The following is a 20,847-nucleotide window of genomic DNA, read 5'->3' as shown; positions in this document are numbered from 1 at the left end:
GTACAAATCCTAAGGACTTAGCCAGGAGATTTAATGTGGTGGTGGGGTCAGAACTGACAACGGAGGGAATATTTGTTTTACAAATAAACATTAAAGTTATCAGTTTCTGGGGTTGTAAAATGTGTACAATTTTAACGTGAAATTGCTGTGAAAACATTTCTTTCTACCTACAATTAGGGCAAAAGAAAGGAGTTATATATGGTTGATGCTGTATGAACAGTTAGAATATTTAAAAACTGACTAACAATATAATTCATCAGTGGGAAATCCATACTAGGCGATGATACATTGTTGCTCAGAAATGAAAATGATGCCAGTGTGACCTTCCAAAGATTGAAAAATCGAAATATAGTGACCTCTTCTGAATGGATGACCAAATAAAAATTAAGAAGGGATTCACATAGTAAAAGGATGCTGAATAAATTTTCAGAATGGTTGCCTTGAGGACCTTTCAGAGAAATCTACTTAGCCTGAACAGACAGTCTTAGCAACATACAGTTTTGATGTGTTACAACTCTGTGGTCTTAAACAGAATGAAGCAAAACCAACGAGTTTAGTAAAATCAACTAAATATAATTATATTCTTCAATACAAGGTGAAAATTCAAAAGACACAATATTGTGAATTAAATCCCAAATAATCCTAAATGTTATATCACATGTCCAAAAGTATAGAATGTTCTGAATGAATTCCAGTAGTCTTGGATGTCTTGAAGTATCACAGTGATATAATCGAGAATGTCTTTGAACGAGTCCTCAATAATAATTAAGTAATTTTTAAACCAAAATGCAATGAGCATTTTGTAATTTAAAACAGTTCCTCTCAGATTATATCTGAACATGATTATAAGGGATTCCACAGACTTATCATAAATCAGGAAGGAATAGTTGATACTAATTTTACCTGACCTCAGACTCAGTAGAACTTCCTAGGTAAAAATCCAGGTCTTGAACTCAAATCCAATTAAATATCTTGTTTACTTCTTAGGATCATGACAAAAATCAAGTAGGCATTACCTTGTCTTGAACAAAAATTAAGTACACATTATAGATATACTTAAAAGCAATATGTTGCTGGTTGTGGAAAAAAAAATTGGCGTTTATCAAACCTCAAACATTGAACCATATTAGCCATCTCAGAACGTCTTTTTATTGCTACTAATCCTGCATGAATGGTGGCATTGCCATGATGTTGTCATTACAACAGTTCTTGCAATTTTTTGCAATTTTCACAAGTTCATAATCAAGACTGCAGATCTGACTGCCAACACTTGAGTGAAGAAGTTTTGAAAACCAGATCTACTTTACCCTGGGATCAAGTCAGAGGGCACTGCTTGCATTTTCATTTAGCTTTTAAACATACTGACTTACACACACACACACACACACACATGCATTTTGACCAGACAATGTATTTAGTTGCATTTCATTAAACAGGTTGATAGCACACTGACAATGATTTCAAGTTCAAAGGTCTTGATTTTCAGGTCAGTCTGATTAAAAATTGATCTTCACCGTCCTACATAAAGATCCGACAGAGACCACTTAGGAGTCCTGTTCTGGTGACCTTTGTTATTACTATAATTGCTAATATTATCCGCCATTCAGATGAAGTCTTACACCTTTTCATTGGGAGACCTGGCAGTGAGTTTGAAGAGCATCAATGTGTGCCAAAAGATTTGATTCACTTTCAAATTTATGAAATCTGCATTTCCGTTGGCTAATTAAAAGGTCACAAGAACATGACCCCTGAGCAGTTGCTGTCAGGTCTTCACATAGGACAATTGATATTTGATTTTAATGAGATTGTGATTCAGGGTTTTAGTTAAACTGGCATGCTGGCATGATAAGACATGTACAGACAAGTATAAATGGATTTTTATTCAACCCATTTTGCAAATATCTTTAAAAACTTTTTTTTCTTCCCAAAAATATAAAGTGTGTGTGTTTGTGTGTATATATATATATATATATATATATATATATATATATATATATATATATATATATATATATATCCAGAAACTTATGCTAGTATATATGGTGTACCTTGTAGCAAGATCACAAGACAGTTTAAGCGATTTTCTGTTCAGATATATCAGACTTGAAGTCCATTGCCAATAGAAAGAATTGTGTGCTTCACATAAAACTCCGACATGGTAGAATTTTTTTTTATACCAAATTTAATAGTTCATTAAAAGCATCAGAGATATTTCTGTTTTCAACAGTTAAAAACTGAAAGGACAAATGAAATTGATTTGAAGTGGATTCTGTTTTTTTTTTTTGCTAGTAGGGTGTCGGTGTCTTCAAGGGTCCTTGTTTAATTTTTTTTTTTTTTTTTTTTTTAAATAGAAATTTACAGAAGCAAAGGCACAGAAAAATGTGAAGCATCTTCACAACCACTGGTACAGCTTACTAAATTCCGCACAATTCATCCGAACATTTAGGAAGGAATGATGACACTTTGTTTCTTCAAATACCTATTTTTCAGCAATTCAATGTTTTTGGGTTCAGGATAGAATTTGTGTACAAGGGGCCCCGAGTGGCCGAGTGGTCTAAAGCGCTCTCCGTTACGGATCACTGCCATCTCACCTCTCTCTGCGTGGGTTCGAGTCTAGGATTCGGCCAATGTGGATATGTGAGAAAGCTTGCCAGTAGCTTCTCGTGGGTCGGTGGTTCTTCCCGGGTTCTTCTTCCACCATTAATACTGGCCGCCATACATAGCCTATCTTGTGCTGAAAAATGGCGTTATACCCCACAACAATAACAACATTTGTGTATAACTCCACCAACCACTTCGTTTTGTTTATAAAGTCACCATCAAATGTTTCAATCAGATGGAAGAAGATGTAGTGACAAACTTAAGTCTACAACTTGATTCCTTAAAATATACTGCGTTCTTACTAGATGTGATCACTCGGTTTTAAACGCTTTAATTTTTTTAATGTGACCCATTTCCGTGGCGTGGAAATTTCAACCTGTGTGTTTTTATGGCACACATGGATTTGGGTTGGCATATCACTATCAATTACCCTTCTTGAGCCTCTGAATATATTCCATCTATATGTGCACTGCCTATGACAAATTAACTGTATGTGACATTGCTCGACTGCTGTTTATACCCTATCGTCCGATATTATTGGACATCTGTAAAATCAGTTTAAACTGGGCTAATATGTAACTGATGTCACGCTTCAATTGGCGTAACTGAGTCAAGGTTATATTATTGCGAGATTATCTTGACGATAAGAAAAAATGGGAAACACTTGAATGGAATAACTTTTGATTTACTTTCGGCATTTGTTTGATTGTCCATAAAATGACAATCAGTTAGGCAAAGCAGGAAATATTGAAGCTCGCGAATCCAGTTGGTAGAGGTAAGTGGGCAAAATTTAATATTGTGTTTTATTGGCGATTAATTTTTTAATCGACAAGATGTCACATTTTGATGATTTTTAAAGAAATTATCCCAAAAATGGAACAGGAAATGGCGATTTTTAGTGCATCAACATGAACCTTATATTTAACTTGTGCAATTTCATTACAGTCCTGCACAATGTTACAGCAATATTACATGCTCTTTAAAGTATGGCGTGTTTCATGAATACATAGTACGTAGAAACAATATTGGAAGCAGTTCTGTAAGACAATTAATAATAAAAAAATATTAGTCACAATAAAAGAAAAGGATAAAAGCAAAAGAAAAAAGGAGGGGTAGAATTAAAGGAAAACAGTAGTTAATACCATGATTGTTTCTAGCTTTATGGTATTTATTCCATATAGCCGATTTTATCTTTTGATCACTATGGCACATGCAGGGTATACATTGTGTGAGATAAATCATTATTGCAGATTGGAAAGGAATAATTGTTTAAAATCTAATGTGTAATTAATTGTTTTAAAAGCATCCCAGCATTATATATATATATATATATATATATATATATATATATATATATATATATATATATAACTTTCAAATTCACAAGTTTGGTTTATTTTTATTTATTACCATTGTATAAATCTGTCAAGAGCCTATTGAACACTAACTGAGAATGTTGTCTATACTCCTGTCCTGTTAGTATGGGATGGGGTGGGGATTCTTTTGTCACTTTTTGTCATAGAAAGGAGAAAAGTTGAAATTCATTTGAATGAGAAAGGCATTATCTTGGACTTGTTAGCAAAGAATAAGCAGCTAAATTAAATCAGTTTCCAAATGGGAAAAGTGAGTTATTGTCCAAATTTAAAAAAAAGAAAAGAAATGGGTAGCAGATATTTTTTTTGGTAATTTGATATTAACTTCTTATTTTTGCATCTAAACTTTTTAACTTTAAACTTGTTCATTGGCCTTTCTTTTCAGTCAATATTCAAAACATTTTCCCCATGTTTAGCTCTACTGCTCCTGTACCAACAGAGTTTATGTAAGGGTCTGTTTTCCATTATCCAATATTCATCTGTGATAGCACAATTTTGTTATCACTATTTTAAACTGTTTGAAGGATTGCCATGAAACTTAGCTTACACATTCATCTCATGGTCTAGTTGGTCCTAAATGAAAATGGTAGCAGTCAGAAATTAAGTAGTGTCACCGCAGCAGCCATCTTGAAATTGTTGCTATTGCTATTTCTATTGAATGGGTCCTAAATAAAAATCAGACATCCAATATGGTCACAGTGGCTTCCATCTTGAAAATCATGTTATCACTATTCCTGAACAGAAAGCCACATCAACATGGGGTATTCATCAAAAGACTTCAGGACCCTGGGTGGCAAAGTGGTCTACAGCACTTTTGCCTTTAAAGTTCCCTGACATCTCATCTTTATGTGCATGGGTATTAGTCTCGGGCTTCGCCAGCATATGTGAGAAAGCTTGCCAGTAGCTTCGCATGGGCCACTGGTTCTTCCTGGGGTTTTCCTTGGTTATTTATCCACCTAATATACTAGCTACCATGTGCTGAAAAATGGTGTTTAACCCATACCATCCCACCAGAATTCTTATGATGTATCACCTAAATAGTTACACCTAGAAAAACTTAGAAGGATTGGATGGCCGTATCATCATTAGGATTTCACTAAAAGACTTATGGTAGCTGCTTGGTCCTTATCAGAATGGTGCTGTTCTGACTCCCAGTATGGCTACCCCAGCTAGCATCTTGAAAATCGTGTTGCTTTATGTCCTGAACAGAAAGTTGCTTTGATATGGGGTTTTCACCAGAAGACTTCTTATGATGTCGCCAGCTGGTCCAGAATGAAACTTTGTGTCCTGACATCCAATATAAATGCCATAGCAGCCATCTTGAAAAGCTTCTTATTGACTCTACTGAATCGATGGTCATATCAATGGGGTTTTCACCAAAAGTCTTCTGTGTCTAGTTTGCCCTGAATCAAAATTGTGCCAATCTTACATCCAATATGGCTGCCTTAGCAGCTAATTTGAAAATCTTATTGCTCAAGAAAATCAGAGATCGTTTCAACACTGCAGTTATAATTAAAAAAAAGACCTCTTGCATTCATGGAAATTCTTTTTAGACAGTAGTCTCAGTATGTCCCCTGTTAATGGGGTTTTATAATGTTGCTTTAATTAAAATAATTAAAAATCTTGTAACCATTGGTATAATTGCAGCAGTACAATAGGATGTTGCCTGACTTCTTTAAGTGTATGAAAATTTATAGAATTTTAAAAATAATAATGACTTTATTTTCAGAGGGTGACTCAGTACTTACTAATTTACCTTTAACTCCTCTGTTATGTGCATTTATACAAATAGTAATAAGTCCACAGGCAGGAACCAATTCACGCACATACACAACACATCAAGAGCTGCACATTACAAATGCCATATTACTGAAATAGTAATTGGAGGTGCTTAGTGTAACTATAGAACATAACATGTATCCCATATTCATCATTTCATCCATCTGATGCATCTGTTGTGTAAGGAAAGATACTTGGGTGATATTGAAATATTTATTCCTAACAAGAGTACCTTTAATACTGTTAATAAATATGTGTAGCTTCTTGTTTGGCTTTGGGTATTTTGACACTTTGATCTGTTAATGGTCTTAGATTTAGAGTACCAGTACGTCAAGGCAAATTTTGTAGACACCTGAGGGGTAGAAAAATCCATTGCCTAGGACAACTTAAAAGTTCATACAGTGCAACCATTTTTCCCCAATGAGAATGCCTGGCTGGTCAATTAATGATATAAAAATGATCAGGTTAAAAATTATAATGGCATTGAATGTATTTTTCTGTACATGTACCAGAAATTTGTCATTGATTTGCCCCTCATGAATCATTTCCATGTAATTCTATTGTTGATTGGTGTATAATTGCTGTCAGTAAGAGAGGCCAAAGTAACCCACATATGTCTGCTACTCGTTATATGATAAATTAGTCAAAGTTCTTACTACTAGCCCTTCTGGGAAAACCCCTAAAGAAACAAGACTTGTGAATTTTGTTATGTAACTCCGTCCATAAATACAGAACTGAAGCAATAATGTGGAGACAACTAAAATATGGATGTGATTTGCAAGTAGAAACAATCTAGTACACAGTAGGAGCTAGACTTTCTAGTGGAGGCAGTAGAAGGGTTTCTCTTGTGCAAATCGCTCACAGGCAATCACTGCAGGAATGCACATGCACCACATTCACTAGTGAAAAATGAGTATAGTCACTGAGTATTTGTAGCTTATGTATTTCCCCAATAATATTATATATTATCAAAATTAAGTTGAATTGCTATAACTTGTTACAAAAATAACCATGTCCTATATTGGAATGTAAGTACTGATTTTCTTTTCGAGCCAGAGAGAAGAGTTTATTTTGTTTGAAATATAATTTGTATGATGAAGGCATTATAAGTTACTGACTACAAACATGGCAAGAATTTAAACAAAATGAGAAATTTGTAAATTGATGTTATCTTAGAGAACATGCAGCATTTTAGTGTGCAGTTTTGTACTTTATGCCATGTGGTTATCAGTTGGACTTTATCTGTATTGGGGAGAATTCCATTTCCATGTGTCATATTTGAAGTCTGTAGATAGCTGCTGGAAGGTTTTTCTCAAAATCAGCTTCATTTCTTTGCACATTAGACAAAGATGTGTCATCAGCATACATATCCATTGAAAAGATTATATGATCTGTTTTAAGGGATAGACTTCTGCTGAAAACCCCAATAATAAGGGTCCAAAGATAAAACCTTCAGGGCAAGTATATAAGAAAACTCAGTTTACATGTATTATATGTATCTACATTTTTTTTTAGGAATTCCTAATGTGTTACTGAAATGGGGGAATAATCAGAGTATTTATAAGTAAATTTACATTTCAGAATTAGACAATATGGCTGCTGATAACTGCATGGGTAACAGAGAAAATTATGGATCAATCAATGATCAAGGACCAAACTGTGAAAATCCTCCCATAGATGATCATTTTCACGCAGAAGGTGTTGCAGAAAAACCACCACTGAAGAGAGTGGCATCAATATATACACCCTATATGGAAGACAGACTGCGCCGCAGGTTGAAGTTTTTTTTCATGGGCCCAGATGAAAAATTCCGTGCCAGGCGCAAATGTCCATGGAAGCTTCTTATTCAGATTGTGAAAATCATTCTAATAACTGTGCAGGTAAGACAAGTTAACTTTTCAGAAGTAAGAGGGCTTACAGCTGTTGCAGCATAAATTTATTTTATGTGAAGGAATCAAGTCAGTTGAATTTTTTTCTTGCTACAAACAGAAACAACTCAGGTATCAGAATGGAATAAACTGCAGTTCTGTTTGTTGCTGTATCTTAGTTTTAATTAATTTAGGAAAGTATTGCAACATTTCTGGAGCAAGAGAAAGTACAGTTTAGTGTTGTTAGTCTGGTACTTGCTAAAAACAGTTGGATTATCCTGACTTTGAATTACTTTCAATAAATGGTTCCCACTTATAGAATTATATACTATATTTCCTGGGGCCCCAGGTGACCGAGTGATCTAAAGCACTCTCCATTATGGATCACTGCCATCTCACCTCTGTCTGCGTGGGTTTGAGTCTTGGATTCGGTCAATGTAGGTATGTGAGAAAGCTTGCCTTTAGCTTCTTGTGGGTCGGTGGTTCTTTCCGGGATTTTCCCAGGTTCTTCCTCCACCATTAATACTGGCTGCCATGTATAGCCTATCATGTGTTGAAAAATGGCATTAAACCCCACACCAACAACATCAACTGTATTTGCTCATTTATTCATATAAAGAAAACTGAACCCAAATCTGTATTTATATAAGGCCAAAAAATATGTGTTTTTCCAGCCATTTCTGTTTTTTGTTGCTGACCCAAGTGTATCACGAGGATCCATGGTGACTCAATGGTTAGCATGCCAGACTCAGGACCAAAAGGGTGAGGGTTTGTATCCTACCATCAGGCCATCCTGGATCAGCTGCTATGGTGCATACATGGGCAAGGCACTTTACCACAAATGCCTCAGCACAAGACAAACTACTTGTGATGTTGTGCTGTAATGCACCAAACCAAAGCCAGGTTTATCATGATACAGATTCAGACTGTTAATAACAGATTGATAGTATCATTAAAAAGGAACCGTTTTCAGTCTGACATTCTTCCAATTTGAATGCAGTAAACAAGAAGGCACCCAGGTCTGGCTTTAGGCCAATTGAACCAATTTGACTGTATGTTAGCAATTTCTAAAAATATATCTATAGACAGAAATTTTTTTTTAAAGTGATGGAAGAAAATTTCATATTAGCATTGATTGTTTTTTTATTTTTTCTTTCATCTAATTGTTTTATTTTTATGATATGCTGTTGGCCATATAAAGTTGTACTTTGTAGCAGATCTTCTTGAAAATTAGGTCTATTGTGTACCTGACCAAAGTCACTGATTATGTTTAATTCTGTAAACAGCTAATACACAGGTAATATTTTCTCTATGAGTATGGGTTTAATATTAAGATTATTATTAATAGAAGTAAATATATTTATCTTGGACTGAGTCGGAACATTGTGTTTATTATTTTCTTTGTTATCATTTTAGTATTAGACCTTCTAATTACAACTAAGATTTTATATTGTAAACATTTGGAACCTTCTAGAATGAAATTTTCCATCTGGTAATTGTTTTTTTTTATTTATAGAAAATGCTAATTGTGACATAGGTCAGGTAAAGGAGGATGAAATTTTGTTTGTTGGAAAAATTATTCATTCATGCTGTAGGATCAGAGCCGAATCAGTTATTGTTGTGTGTCTAGCATTTTGTTTGGGCTGGAATTTTTTTTATTCAGATTATTTAATTCAGGTTTATTCTTCTCTGGAAATACAAAGTGCTCAAAAAAATAACATTCTTGGAAATATAACTTGGATTTATAGTGAAATTCAAATAAGGACAGATTCTTGGATTGTATTATTGTGATTTAAGAAAAGACAGTTTTCACATTACTATGACAAAGGGCACCACAGGCACATCAATACTTCCAGTGTTGGATTATTTAATTTATAATACCTTGCAAGTTTTTTTAGAACTTTATTCATTAGGACTTGTGTCAGAAATTCTAAGACTGTTTGGTATTTACTTTGGAATACCATAAGTTCTTTTTACATTTTCACTTTGTATTCTAGGGAAATAAATTATTGGTGAAGTTTACAAGGCTTGTTGCTTTTCACTCTTTTCTGTTATTTATTTTAAGAGCTTAGGCTAGTAAAAGAAAATTGGGCACTCATCCTTGGAATACAAATTTCTTTTAAATATTTTAGAAAACTTTGTTTTTGAAATTACAATTCACCTTGTATGGAACCTTTCTAAGTTCCAGGTATTATTTCACATTGTAGAAATTTTTTGTGAAACCAACAAGTTTTTACAATATCACCTAAAGTAGAGATATCACCTAAAGTAGAGATACGTCTTTTGAATCCTATCCAGGAAGGTTTAGAATTTTTAGAAAATGGAATTAACAGCTGGAAAAGTTGAAATTGGAGTTAAGACAGGTTCAGTTTCAAATATAAATGATGCAAATGCAAAGAGAAAAGGAAGAAATGAAATTTCAGTTTAAATTTAAAGATGTAGAGCTGGTACTCATAGAAAGCACTCAACCACTTTTAATGTTATCAGAAATATTAAGTTAGTACCCCTCCTTGAAGGAAAAAAGAAGTACAGCACACCAATATTTTCTTCATTTTGAGAGCACTGGGCTTTATTATTACAAAGTATTTTTATTGGCAGAGCTCATGATATTTACATTTCACTATCATTACTGCTAGATCTGTTAAATATTTGTCTGCCTGCATATTTTCTGCATTAATACATTGACCTCATTCTTTAGATTGATAACTAATCTACCTCCATTAAAAGTGTATATCATATTTGGCTTTAGTAAGTCTTCCCCCCCACCCCATTTAAATATGAACAAGTGCCTATCCTTGATTTAGTTATATCCACTAAAGGAATTTGATTAGGATAGCAAATGTCAAATTTTACACATGAGAATTCCCAAACCAAAATTGCAAGCTTGTTTTAAAGCTTGCCACAAGCTTATTCATAAAGCTTGCGGCAAGCTTGTATTTGGAACATTGCAGCAAGCTTGCACAAGCTTATTTATAAAGCTTGCGACAAGCTTGTATTTGGAACATTGCAGCAAGCTTGCGCAAGCTTATTTAACAAAAGTGTCATAAGCATGCACAAGCTTGCGAAAGCTTAAGCTTGCACAAGCTTGTTATTTATTTACCTAGTACAATAAGTATACACAAGCTTGTTGCAAGCTTGCAGAGATTATTTCTTGCTACAAGCATCTGGGCTTTCAAAAATCAGACATGATTGTGTTTTACCCCCTTCCAAAAAACCCCCTGAAAATGTGAAAAGGGGGGGGGGGTCTGGGAGTCCGAAGGCCCCTGTCCAAAAATGCATTTTAGACTCAGCTGCTCCTGGTGGACCAAATTATCATAATATATTGCAAAGTTTTACTTCATTCCAATGAAGTAATCTGCATATTTAATGATTAAATAATGCAATCTTATAGTTGCAACACAGTGGAAAACAAATCTGTTCCGCAAAAAACTTTAAGTTTAATTCCATTGTTCAAGTTTATTCATTCACTGCAGGCTTACCCAAGGCTGCAGAAGCTTTATGTGTTCCCCTAGCTGCAAGTGTCACGCCCCTATGAAATGATCATGAATAATGAATGAACTGTTCATGAACTTGGTTCAAGAACCATTCATGAAAGTTCATCAGAAGGTTCATGAATTATTCTAGAATGTGCATGAATTGAAAACAGTCCACAAATTGGATCATCGTCATTCATGAACAAGTGCATGAACATATTCATGAACTATGATGAACAAAGTTTCTCGGTGATTCATGACTTCATGAACAGTGCCTATAAAACAAAATATGATTACCTGACAAGTCACAAATACCTATTCATCCTGAATCATACAATAACCTTAGATGGGGGATGGGGTTAATACAGTATAAAATGCAACATATTATCTTAAAAACTGTATTTGATTTCAGATAAATTTAAACTGACAAGTGATATTCTTTTTTTAACCCTTAGCAACACTTTTTGTATGTTCTGTAATTTTTCTTTGAAAAATGTTCAAGAGATATTGGGGCAGTTGCCTGCAATGAACTGTTGAAGCATATTTCATTGTCATGGGGCTGTCTTTCAGCTGGGGTTTCTCCTGACCAATCTTCTTCCAGAGACTGACCTGTCTGATAACTCATTTGTGAAGATGTTCAGGGTCTATAATTTAATCAAATCCTGTCCATTGTCACTACTGAATGTCTCCTTCTGCAACTTAAGCTGTTCCATCTGATTACTGTTTGGATCTTTAACATTGTTGCAGCAATCACAATTTAATGTCTCTTCCATCTTGAATCCTCCAGTTTTCAAATTTTCCTCCTTAACCTACAAACTTCATCCTCTAACAGTTTTACTTTTCTGCTGTCTGGTCTGAAAAAAAGGTAAAGTTAGTTAATTACAGATAATCTCTGATCAACATTGTTTTTAGCTTTTAGCACATTATCATTGTACCCCACTTTACTTACTGGAATAATATGATCCAACTCAAAAATGATTTAATCCCTTACACATAATACTGAACATTTATATTATTGCAGAATTTTGTCACTGTTTTATATTAACTGAATCTGTCTAGCCATAGGTATAGTCACAGGAGACGGATGTTTTATTCAGTAAAATATGACATTTTTTTTACAACATCGTTACACTGAATAACCGTATATATTACAGATAACGGTTATTTCATGCTTTCAAATATTTTCGCCATTTTTTATTGATAAAACGCCAGGCTTGTGTGGTATAGGCCCTTAGTATGCCACTAATGCATCCACTCCGACTCCGCATGTTGCATATAGCTGCTTCCGGTTTCATCACGTTGTTATTTGCACTTTTATTGTGAACAGTTTCACGCATTAACTATTTTCTTAAGGTTTTTTTTTTTAAATTACCAAAATACATCAGATTATAGAAATAGTGATGTCATGTAAAAGAAAACGATCTCGAACATCTCAACTCCTATCGATATCGAACCACGTCTGGTATCGAGAACTGGGGGGTGGGGGTGATAATGTTTAGTGATTTTCAAAACTTCGATGAGCAAGTTTAAATTAGGTCTGAACAAAATCATGTCATTAGCTTGTTTATAAATAATATGATGACGTATATAAACCAATAAAATATCCATATAACTTCTACTGAAATAATCACGAATGACCAAGAAAAAGATACCGTAATTTTGGTCATCCGGGCTTGGTACGCTTTTCCGCCTAATTTTGCTCTCACCAAATCATTTCCTTCACATTCTTCAAAGTCGCTTCTCTGCACTTCTACTTACTTTAAAAAAATGATATTGAAAATATTCTCATCTGTCCATTCCATGGAGTCCACGGTTTTTGTTCGAGGTTTTTGCCTAACCATCTGCATGATCTTTGGTTTCTGAGGAAGCTTAACTGTTGAAATCGCGCGCGTATATTAACCAATCATATTACGTCTTTTTTCAAAGTCATCCAATCAGAATAATCGTTGTTAATATATTTCGGTTTTTACTGCAAATTTCAACCAGTGACTAAGTCAATAGAATATGCAGTTTATAACAGTAATGGAGAGAAGAAAAAAAACGTTAGGACAAAGTCATTGAAAGCTTTTTAAAGCAAATACATTTTGTTGATGCTGGCCAGAAAATATATTCCCATATTAATCCAGAAATACTCAGGTTAAGTAAACAAGTATTGAATTGAAGATCTGTATGAACATTTATACAGTATATCATTTGAAAAAAAAGAAGAAAAAATTCACCTTTATTTAAATTTCACTAATAATGTGAGAAGTTTGTATGATAAATTTTCATGAACATTTTATGAATATAATGATATAGATATTTAATATACATTTTTTTAAGAAATACCATGGTATTGCATCAAAGTACTTGAATTGTTCATGAACCATTAGTTCATGACATTTCAGGAACTTCAAAGATATTATAATAGTTCATAAAAATTCATCAGTGTGTTCATGAACTTCAAGTACATGATTCATCAAAATTCTTGAAGTTCATGAACTTACTTGAGGAACTTTCATGAACACTTCATGATTGTTCATCAAGTCATGAATTTGTTTTTGTAGGGGCGTGACAGTGATGGTGCCTGCTACTTGGATACATGGTCTCAAACTTTCACAAGCAATGGATATATATATATATATATATATATATATATATATATATATATATATATATATATATATATATATGAAGAAACTTGTTGCAAGCTAGTTTAAATTTACTTTCTGAAACATACAAGAAAGCTTGCGCAAGCTAGTTTAACTTTCTGAAGAAAACAAGCTTGCGCAAGCTAATTTTACTTTCTGAAGAAAACAAGTAAGCTTGCACAAGCTAGTTTTACTTTATGAAACAAACAAGAAAGCTTGTGCAAGCTAGTTTTAATTTCTGAAGCAAACAAGAAAGCTTATACAAGCTTGCGCAAGCTTGTGCAAGCTTGCGGTTATATCCAGCTATCTTGCCTAAGCCTGCACTTGCTTGTACAAGCTTGCGCAAGCATCCATGTTAGCTTATAAACATCAAACTAGCTTATCGCAAGCTTACCGCAAGCTTGCCACAAGCTTTTAGCAAGGATGCATTTTGGTTTGGGTTCCTAGGATAAACAAATTAAACACAAACCGTGACCTTGATGTTTCCATGCTTTTTTACTGATACATTTGCATATAAGCTGAATAAAATGTAGGAAATAATAATAGCCTGAAAGAAGGGAGGTTGGTTTATCCATGTGACAAGGCTTGAACTTGAAATCTTTTTGTTTTCTTGATGACTACCATCATGTATTGTTATGGCAGATTGCAGAAGATGAGATCACATGCTCAACCTGAACCATCCAGAACCTCATGTACTGAAACCCCATGTGATTATGACCATCCATTCAGATGGAGTAGCAATAACTAGATTTTTCAACATGACTTGACCTTTTGGTCTTTTTGTCCAGAGGTCATGCACTTTTTGTTAGTTTTACCTGTTCAGTTTGGGTGGGGTGTTGGCTTATAATCAGATGGGATTATACAGGAGCATATATGGTACATATGCAATACTGTTGTAATGCATATTGTGTAGAGGGTAATTATCTTGCTGCACATCTTGATGCAAAATGGCAGGATGCATGTAAAGAAGTATAACTCCAGCAGACATAAACTTAACTAGATACCTATACTTATGAATATCAGTATATAGATGCATCTTAGGAAGAGTAGCACTGCTGTACTAAAACCAGGTCACTATGACCAAACTTTTGTATTTTCAGCCAGTAATTTATTACCTGCTCAATATATTGAATCCCATTTCATCTGCTCTCATGAAAATTGGTTTCTGGATGCATGAGAGAGAGAGAGAGAGAGAGAGAGAGAGAGAGAGAGACTCAGCCACTTGACAATAGGTCACTTACATGATTTCATGCTTAAGTGATTTTTATATCTTTAGCTTATAATTAATTACTTTCTCAATATTTTGGACTCTAAGCTTCATCTAGGCTATTGAAAATTGGCATATGGATGCATCTCAACAAGAATAAATCAGTTATAATTTTTATGCTTGAGTGACTTGTATATTTTTTCAGCAATTATTTCTTTATATCCCTCTTTCTTGGACCCTATTTCACCAAGCTTTATGAAAATTGTCATGTGTATGCATCTCAGAGTAACTCTGCCATTAAATGAGGTCACCAAGACAAATTTTTTATGCTTGAGTGACCCCTATGTTTTCAGTTATTCATTCTTAATACTCCAATACCTTAAACAGAATTTTAGCAACACTCCTGAAATATTTGGATGCCTCTCAACAAGGGTAAATGAGTTACACCGAAAAGCTATATTATTACCTAATTTTCCACTTGAAAGTTCTTTGTATTTTCAGCCATTTCTTTTTTAAAATTGTGCATCATTAACCCTAACTAATAAAATTTTGTTTTGACACTACACTGATGAAACTTTGAATGTTGATGTTTCTTAATGAAAGTTTGTTACATTTCCTTTCTCCACATGTTGGCATAGTAATGAGGTGATCTGGCATGTGATTTGCCAAGCTTCTTACCACTGTAGTGACTTTATTTTTGGTCAGATTCTGATGGACTTGTTTATCACGGTTATATTAAACAATAAGCTCTCATACATATTTGGTAATGGGCAAAATAATAATGTAATCTGGCATCACTTTGGCCGAGTTCATTTCCATTCAAGAGACTATATTTATATTTGGATTTTGATTAAACATAAATTGGCTTTATTAAATATGCACAGATCTCATTCAGAGTTGATCTTGTCTGAGATTTTGATGATGTAAGACTGTTCAGTTACATGCAGATGGAAACTGAACTAGTAATATATTCTTATTCTCAAAGTTCCTAAAAGCTTAGTCATGCAAATTTTGTATCAAACAGGTTGCTACAAGCCAGGGGTCTTTACTTGACTGAGCGGTGTCAAACCCTGGCACAGTTCCCACTAGAAGTCATTAGTTTACCCAAATTTCCAAAGACTTCCATACAACTTCAGTTGTAAATTAGAAAGCCTGACGTGTCCATTCTATACATAAATTTTACTCTAGTCAGTGCAAGACCACAGATAAAACAACCCACCAAATATCCACCAACCGCACACCTGCACGGCCTCTCTTTGTTAGATTTCCGTACCAAGAGCAGTTCTCACCGTAGAAACTATGCAACTGTCCCTTAACACAGGGAACTATTTTAACTACACCACCTTAGGCCAGTCAAACTATGGTTTCTAGGCACTTTCTGACAGTATAACTGCACTACATTTGCCACCATGGCGACATAAACAGTATCTGCCAATTCCCTTCTTATTGATTTCATTGTGTAATTTACCAGTTTCCTACCATAAATACTGCCATTGCAGTCACACCACCAATGTATACCACTAGATTTTACTTTATTATTCCATGGACACTCATTCGGATTGGACCTGAATCCATGACGAATGTACCATGGCATCATGGAAACTCACTAATGCTTTACTCCATGACATTTGCTCCTAGTAATTGGCTAATTATTTTGGGCAAAGGAATTTCTATTGCACCAAATTCCAGTAATCAGACAAATAATCACAAAATCTAAGAATTCATTAAAACGGGGCACTAGAACCAAATGCACGTACTCCAGATTTATTACAATATATATGATCAGTTTAATTTGCAACAAACATTCCTTTATAATAAAAGAATTTTGTGTTTCACTGGTTATATGTTTTACCAATTTTGAGGCAATACTGGTATCTATTACAAAATATTTATTTAACCTTGGATGCAAACTTTCATCATAAAAACCATATACAAATTCAAAATTATGCATGTATAGCCAGGTGAACAATGTAAAGTGCACTGATGTCTTGTTGAAGGTCCTGTGCAGGAAGAACTGAGAGAGCTTAGTCAATTAACATATAAAGCATTACAATATAGATATGTAGATGTTGATGAACTAATGTGCAGTGGAGCTTAGTTAATAAGTTATTTTGTCAATCTTTTAAAATGTATAAAGGTCATAAATACTCAAAATCTGCTATTTTTTCATTACAGCTAATCCAGTTTGGCTTCACCAGGTCCAGTTTTGTGGAGTATGTTCATCGAACAGGGGTGGCATTGAAACATTTGTACCTAATGGAATGGCAGTCAACATATGAGACCATGCCCTACCCTTCTGCTTCAGGCCCATATGCAGTGTATAATATTGATTCACTGGAGAAACACATTAAATTTGTTTTTGACATAGTAAGTAAAAAGTGAATATTTGTATGCTCATAGTAGGTCATAGATTATTAAGCCACAAAAAAATTCTCAGAAAATTCATGATTGAATGTCAGATGCAGTGATATCATAATAAAAGTTGTGCATGTTCAAAACAATTTGTGCTACTGTTGTATTTGTAATATTTATACCCGACATCATCTTTTCTTGACCCAGTTTGATTGTGCATAGCATCACAACTTTCAAATGGAATTTTTTTCATAACAGTTACAATGCATAGCATTCAACAGTTGGGATTGAATAGACTTTGGTTAAACTAAGTTGGTATTAAATTTTAAAATAACAATTATTATTTAATTTAAGATGAGTAAATGCAACCTATATGATCTATTGACATACTAGTACATTATAAGTTCACTGATTTCTTTTTTAAATACAGATAAGAGTACACTCCTAGCATAAACATAATGCATTAAAAGTGCACTTCATGTAGGGTTTAGTTCAGGCACAAATATAATAATGGAACTCTCTGGACTTGAGCATCAAACACAATCACCAAATTTTATAAAATTTTACTTGAAAGTCTGTGTTTTTCTGATTTTATTCTAGTGATATTTTGTGACAATATTGCTCAGTTAATTTAAATATTGCATGAAAGAAAGCAGATGGATTCATATATGTAGTTGGATAAAGTATTGATGGATTCATACATTTTTTAAGACATATCAAATAAAGAAAATATTGATCGATTCATACATGTTTTATGACATTCTGTAAAGAAAGAATTGAGGATTCATTCATGTTTTAAGACATACTCTGTAAAGATAGTATTGGTTGACTTGTGCATGTTGCAAGGCATACTTAAAGAAAAGCATTGATTGAATCCTAAATGTTATGAGACATATTCCCTAAAGAAAGCATTGATTGATTTCTACATATTATAGGACATATTCCTTATAGAAAGCATTGATGAATTCATACAAGATGTAAGACATATTCCCTAAAGAAAGCATTGATTGATTTCTACATATTATAGGACATATTCCTTATAGAAAGCATTGATGAATTCATACATGTTATAAGATGTCTTCCCTAAAGAAAGCATTGATGGATTCATACATGTTATAAGACATATTCCTTAAAGAAAGCATTGATTGATTTCTACATATTGTTGGACATATTCCTTATAGAAAGTATTGATGGATTCATACATGTTATTGAATTTAAAGGTATCCCTGAACTTATGCTAATTTTGTATTAGCATGATTTTAAATGTTTTTAAAAAAAATGTAATATTTTTTAGTAAAGCTGAAAAAAGTACTTAAAAAATGAAATACTTTAATGAAACTATGAACAAATACCTTTTCTGTAGCAAAATATGTTATGACTTCAGCTTTCAACCTTATCCTAAGGCCTTTATCCGAGGAATGACTTCTGGACTGGAGTGACATTCCAATCTGAAATTGTGGTTCAACACTGGCTTCACCACCATGATTTCAATAATTTCTCTTATATCCCAAGAAATAGTATGCCCTGTTTCTTTGCTGGTAAACATTGAAGACAATCAGGTCATACTGTTTTATACCTATTTTGCTACAGAAAGGTATCTATTCATAGTTTCATTAATTGCAGAATGGCTGTAGGAGGTAACAGTGTTCATTCTAGAATAAAATTATTTGTCTAAAACAACAATTTAGGATTTGTAAATGGGTAAAATGAAAGGTACTAAAGTTAACAAAATTACCTATTTTTCATGGAAATATAAAGATAGTTAAATTAAATATTTAGAGTTATGCTATTTCAAGTTACTCAGCCACTTTTGGGAACAAAACTACTGTATAAGTCGGGTGTTGACTGTTATAGAATATGTACCCTAAAGAAAATATTGATAGATTCATATGAGTGAAAAAAAAAGTCAATCTGTTGAATTAGTTTTAACACTGTACCCTTATGTTCATTCGCAGCATTGATCGTATGTTGCATGTTACTCTATTTATTTAAGAGACCTTAAAGGTCATCATGCTTATTATTGGTGAATTCCTAACAATCACAGATCATAAGTTCTTGAGCTAAAGGCAGTGGGATTAAAATGAAAGCACAGCAAAACCTGCATTGAGAAACCAGCCCTTCTGGTACCAAATATAAGGTCATCACATTGTATACATGTAAAACAGTAGACCTGTGTGTTAAAAAAAGACTTTTGTGACAGGTGGCATTTTATTGTGTTAGGTTTTGACTGTTTATGCTGTTTTTAAGTAAGACCTGTTTTATTTTCAGCTTTTCTTTAGATCTACAAACAAATTTTCAAGATGATGACAGACAGTATTGTTCTAATTGTCATACATAACTACCCAATACATTTTGCATTTTGTGATCAATGATGCTTATAAAAACTCTGCAGTCATTGTATATTTCATTTTGTTAACCATGATTCATTTCTCGAGGGTTATTTACTCTCTTTCATGAGGCACATTGTACCTACACACTGTTTGAAGCATGTTCTGGTTTTATACATATTTCCACATTTATATGTGGAGATCAATTTTGCAGGAACAAAGTTTGTGGAATTCCATGTAAATACAATGCGGAGGCAGTGAGAATATAAAATAAATACAAATATAACAGTGGCAGTCAGCCAGTTGTCTCAGGTAACAGGTACAAGTTTAATACATAATATTATTGTGTGAAATATGCCTGGGAAAATGATGCAGAATAAATTACAACATCCTGCTCACCCTAAATTTGGTTTGCATCATCTTATGTTTGCAGTAATGTTAACGTCATTATAAATTTGTCTGATTTGAATTGTACTAGGATGTGTAAAAGTCAGATGAGGTGGTGACCATACCTATAGATAATTAAAGCTGTACCGATGTCACTTTTTGCCGATTATACCAGTACTGTGTATAGACGATTATTAAAATTGCCCATACCGATTATTTTATTATTATTTGTTTTATAACAATGACTGGTTCAGAAACATAAACCTATTAGTATAATGCAAGCAGGTATTTTGCTGTGAGAGGTATAACAAGGTTGTTTATGTGGCAAGTGAATTTGAACCTCTGTAAAAAAACAAAACAGAAACTGGATAAGAAGTACATTGCTATTTATAGAAAACAATGATCACAAAAACATAAAACTTGAAATTTTTTAAAACTAACAGTGATAAAACTTCTGGTTTGCCAATTCAAGATATAAATGAATGAAAATGTATTAAACAAGTATTTTAACTTGTTTTCAGCGATGCAGGTCGCCATTACTAGATTTCAATAAATGACTAAAAAAAATGTTAATAACGATAGTCCAATAATAATTAAAATTAATATGCTAAGACTAAAGTTAGACATCACTGTACACTGGCTGTAGCTAATACTGAAAGCCTAGCTGAGGTAGGTTGTATTTAAGCAACAGTAACATTTCTCCCTTTTTGCCAAGTAACAATCCGGGACGATGCGAAAAAACTGGCTTGCACCACTAAACAGCTGCTCGCTCGGAACCCTTGAAGCTGGTGCAGACAAATAACATCTAGCTAATTTGGCCAAGATGGGGAACTGAAACCTGTGAGCATTC

At 33.7% G+C, this 20,847-nt stretch overlaps 1 protein-coding gene across 8 annotated transcripts in view; it reads left to right on the top strand.

The window, feature by feature from the left end:
• The window catches only part of LOC149806369 (mucolipin-3-like), a 133,091-nt gene that overhangs the window by 46,679 nt on the left and 65,565 nt on the right, over positions 1–20,847 (top strand). For 7 of the 8 annotated variants that reach the window (XM_089952204.1, XM_089952213.1, XM_089952196.1 and 4 more), the window contains 2 exons: positions 7,335–7,633; positions 17,107–17,298. In XM_089952204.1, coding sequence (XP_089808330.1) covers positions 7,335–7,633; positions 17,107–17,298 — 491 coding nt within the window. Of the gene's footprint in view, positions 1–3,237; positions 3,377–7,334; positions 7,634–17,106; positions 17,299–20,847 lie in introns of those variants that run through there. The other variant, XM_089952221.1, reaches the window with a different exon arrangement.

This window comes from Sinohyriopsis cumingii, chromosome 1, assembly GCF_028554795.1.
Source record: "Sinohyriopsis cumingii isolate HCF-2022 chromosome 1, ASM2855479v2, whole genome shotgun sequence".
In the NCBI taxonomy this organism is placed as follows: Eukaryota; Metazoa; Mollusca; class Bivalvia; order Unionida; family Unionidae; genus Sinohyriopsis; species Sinohyriopsis cumingii.
This window is presented reverse-complemented; position numbering and strand designations above follow the sequence as displayed.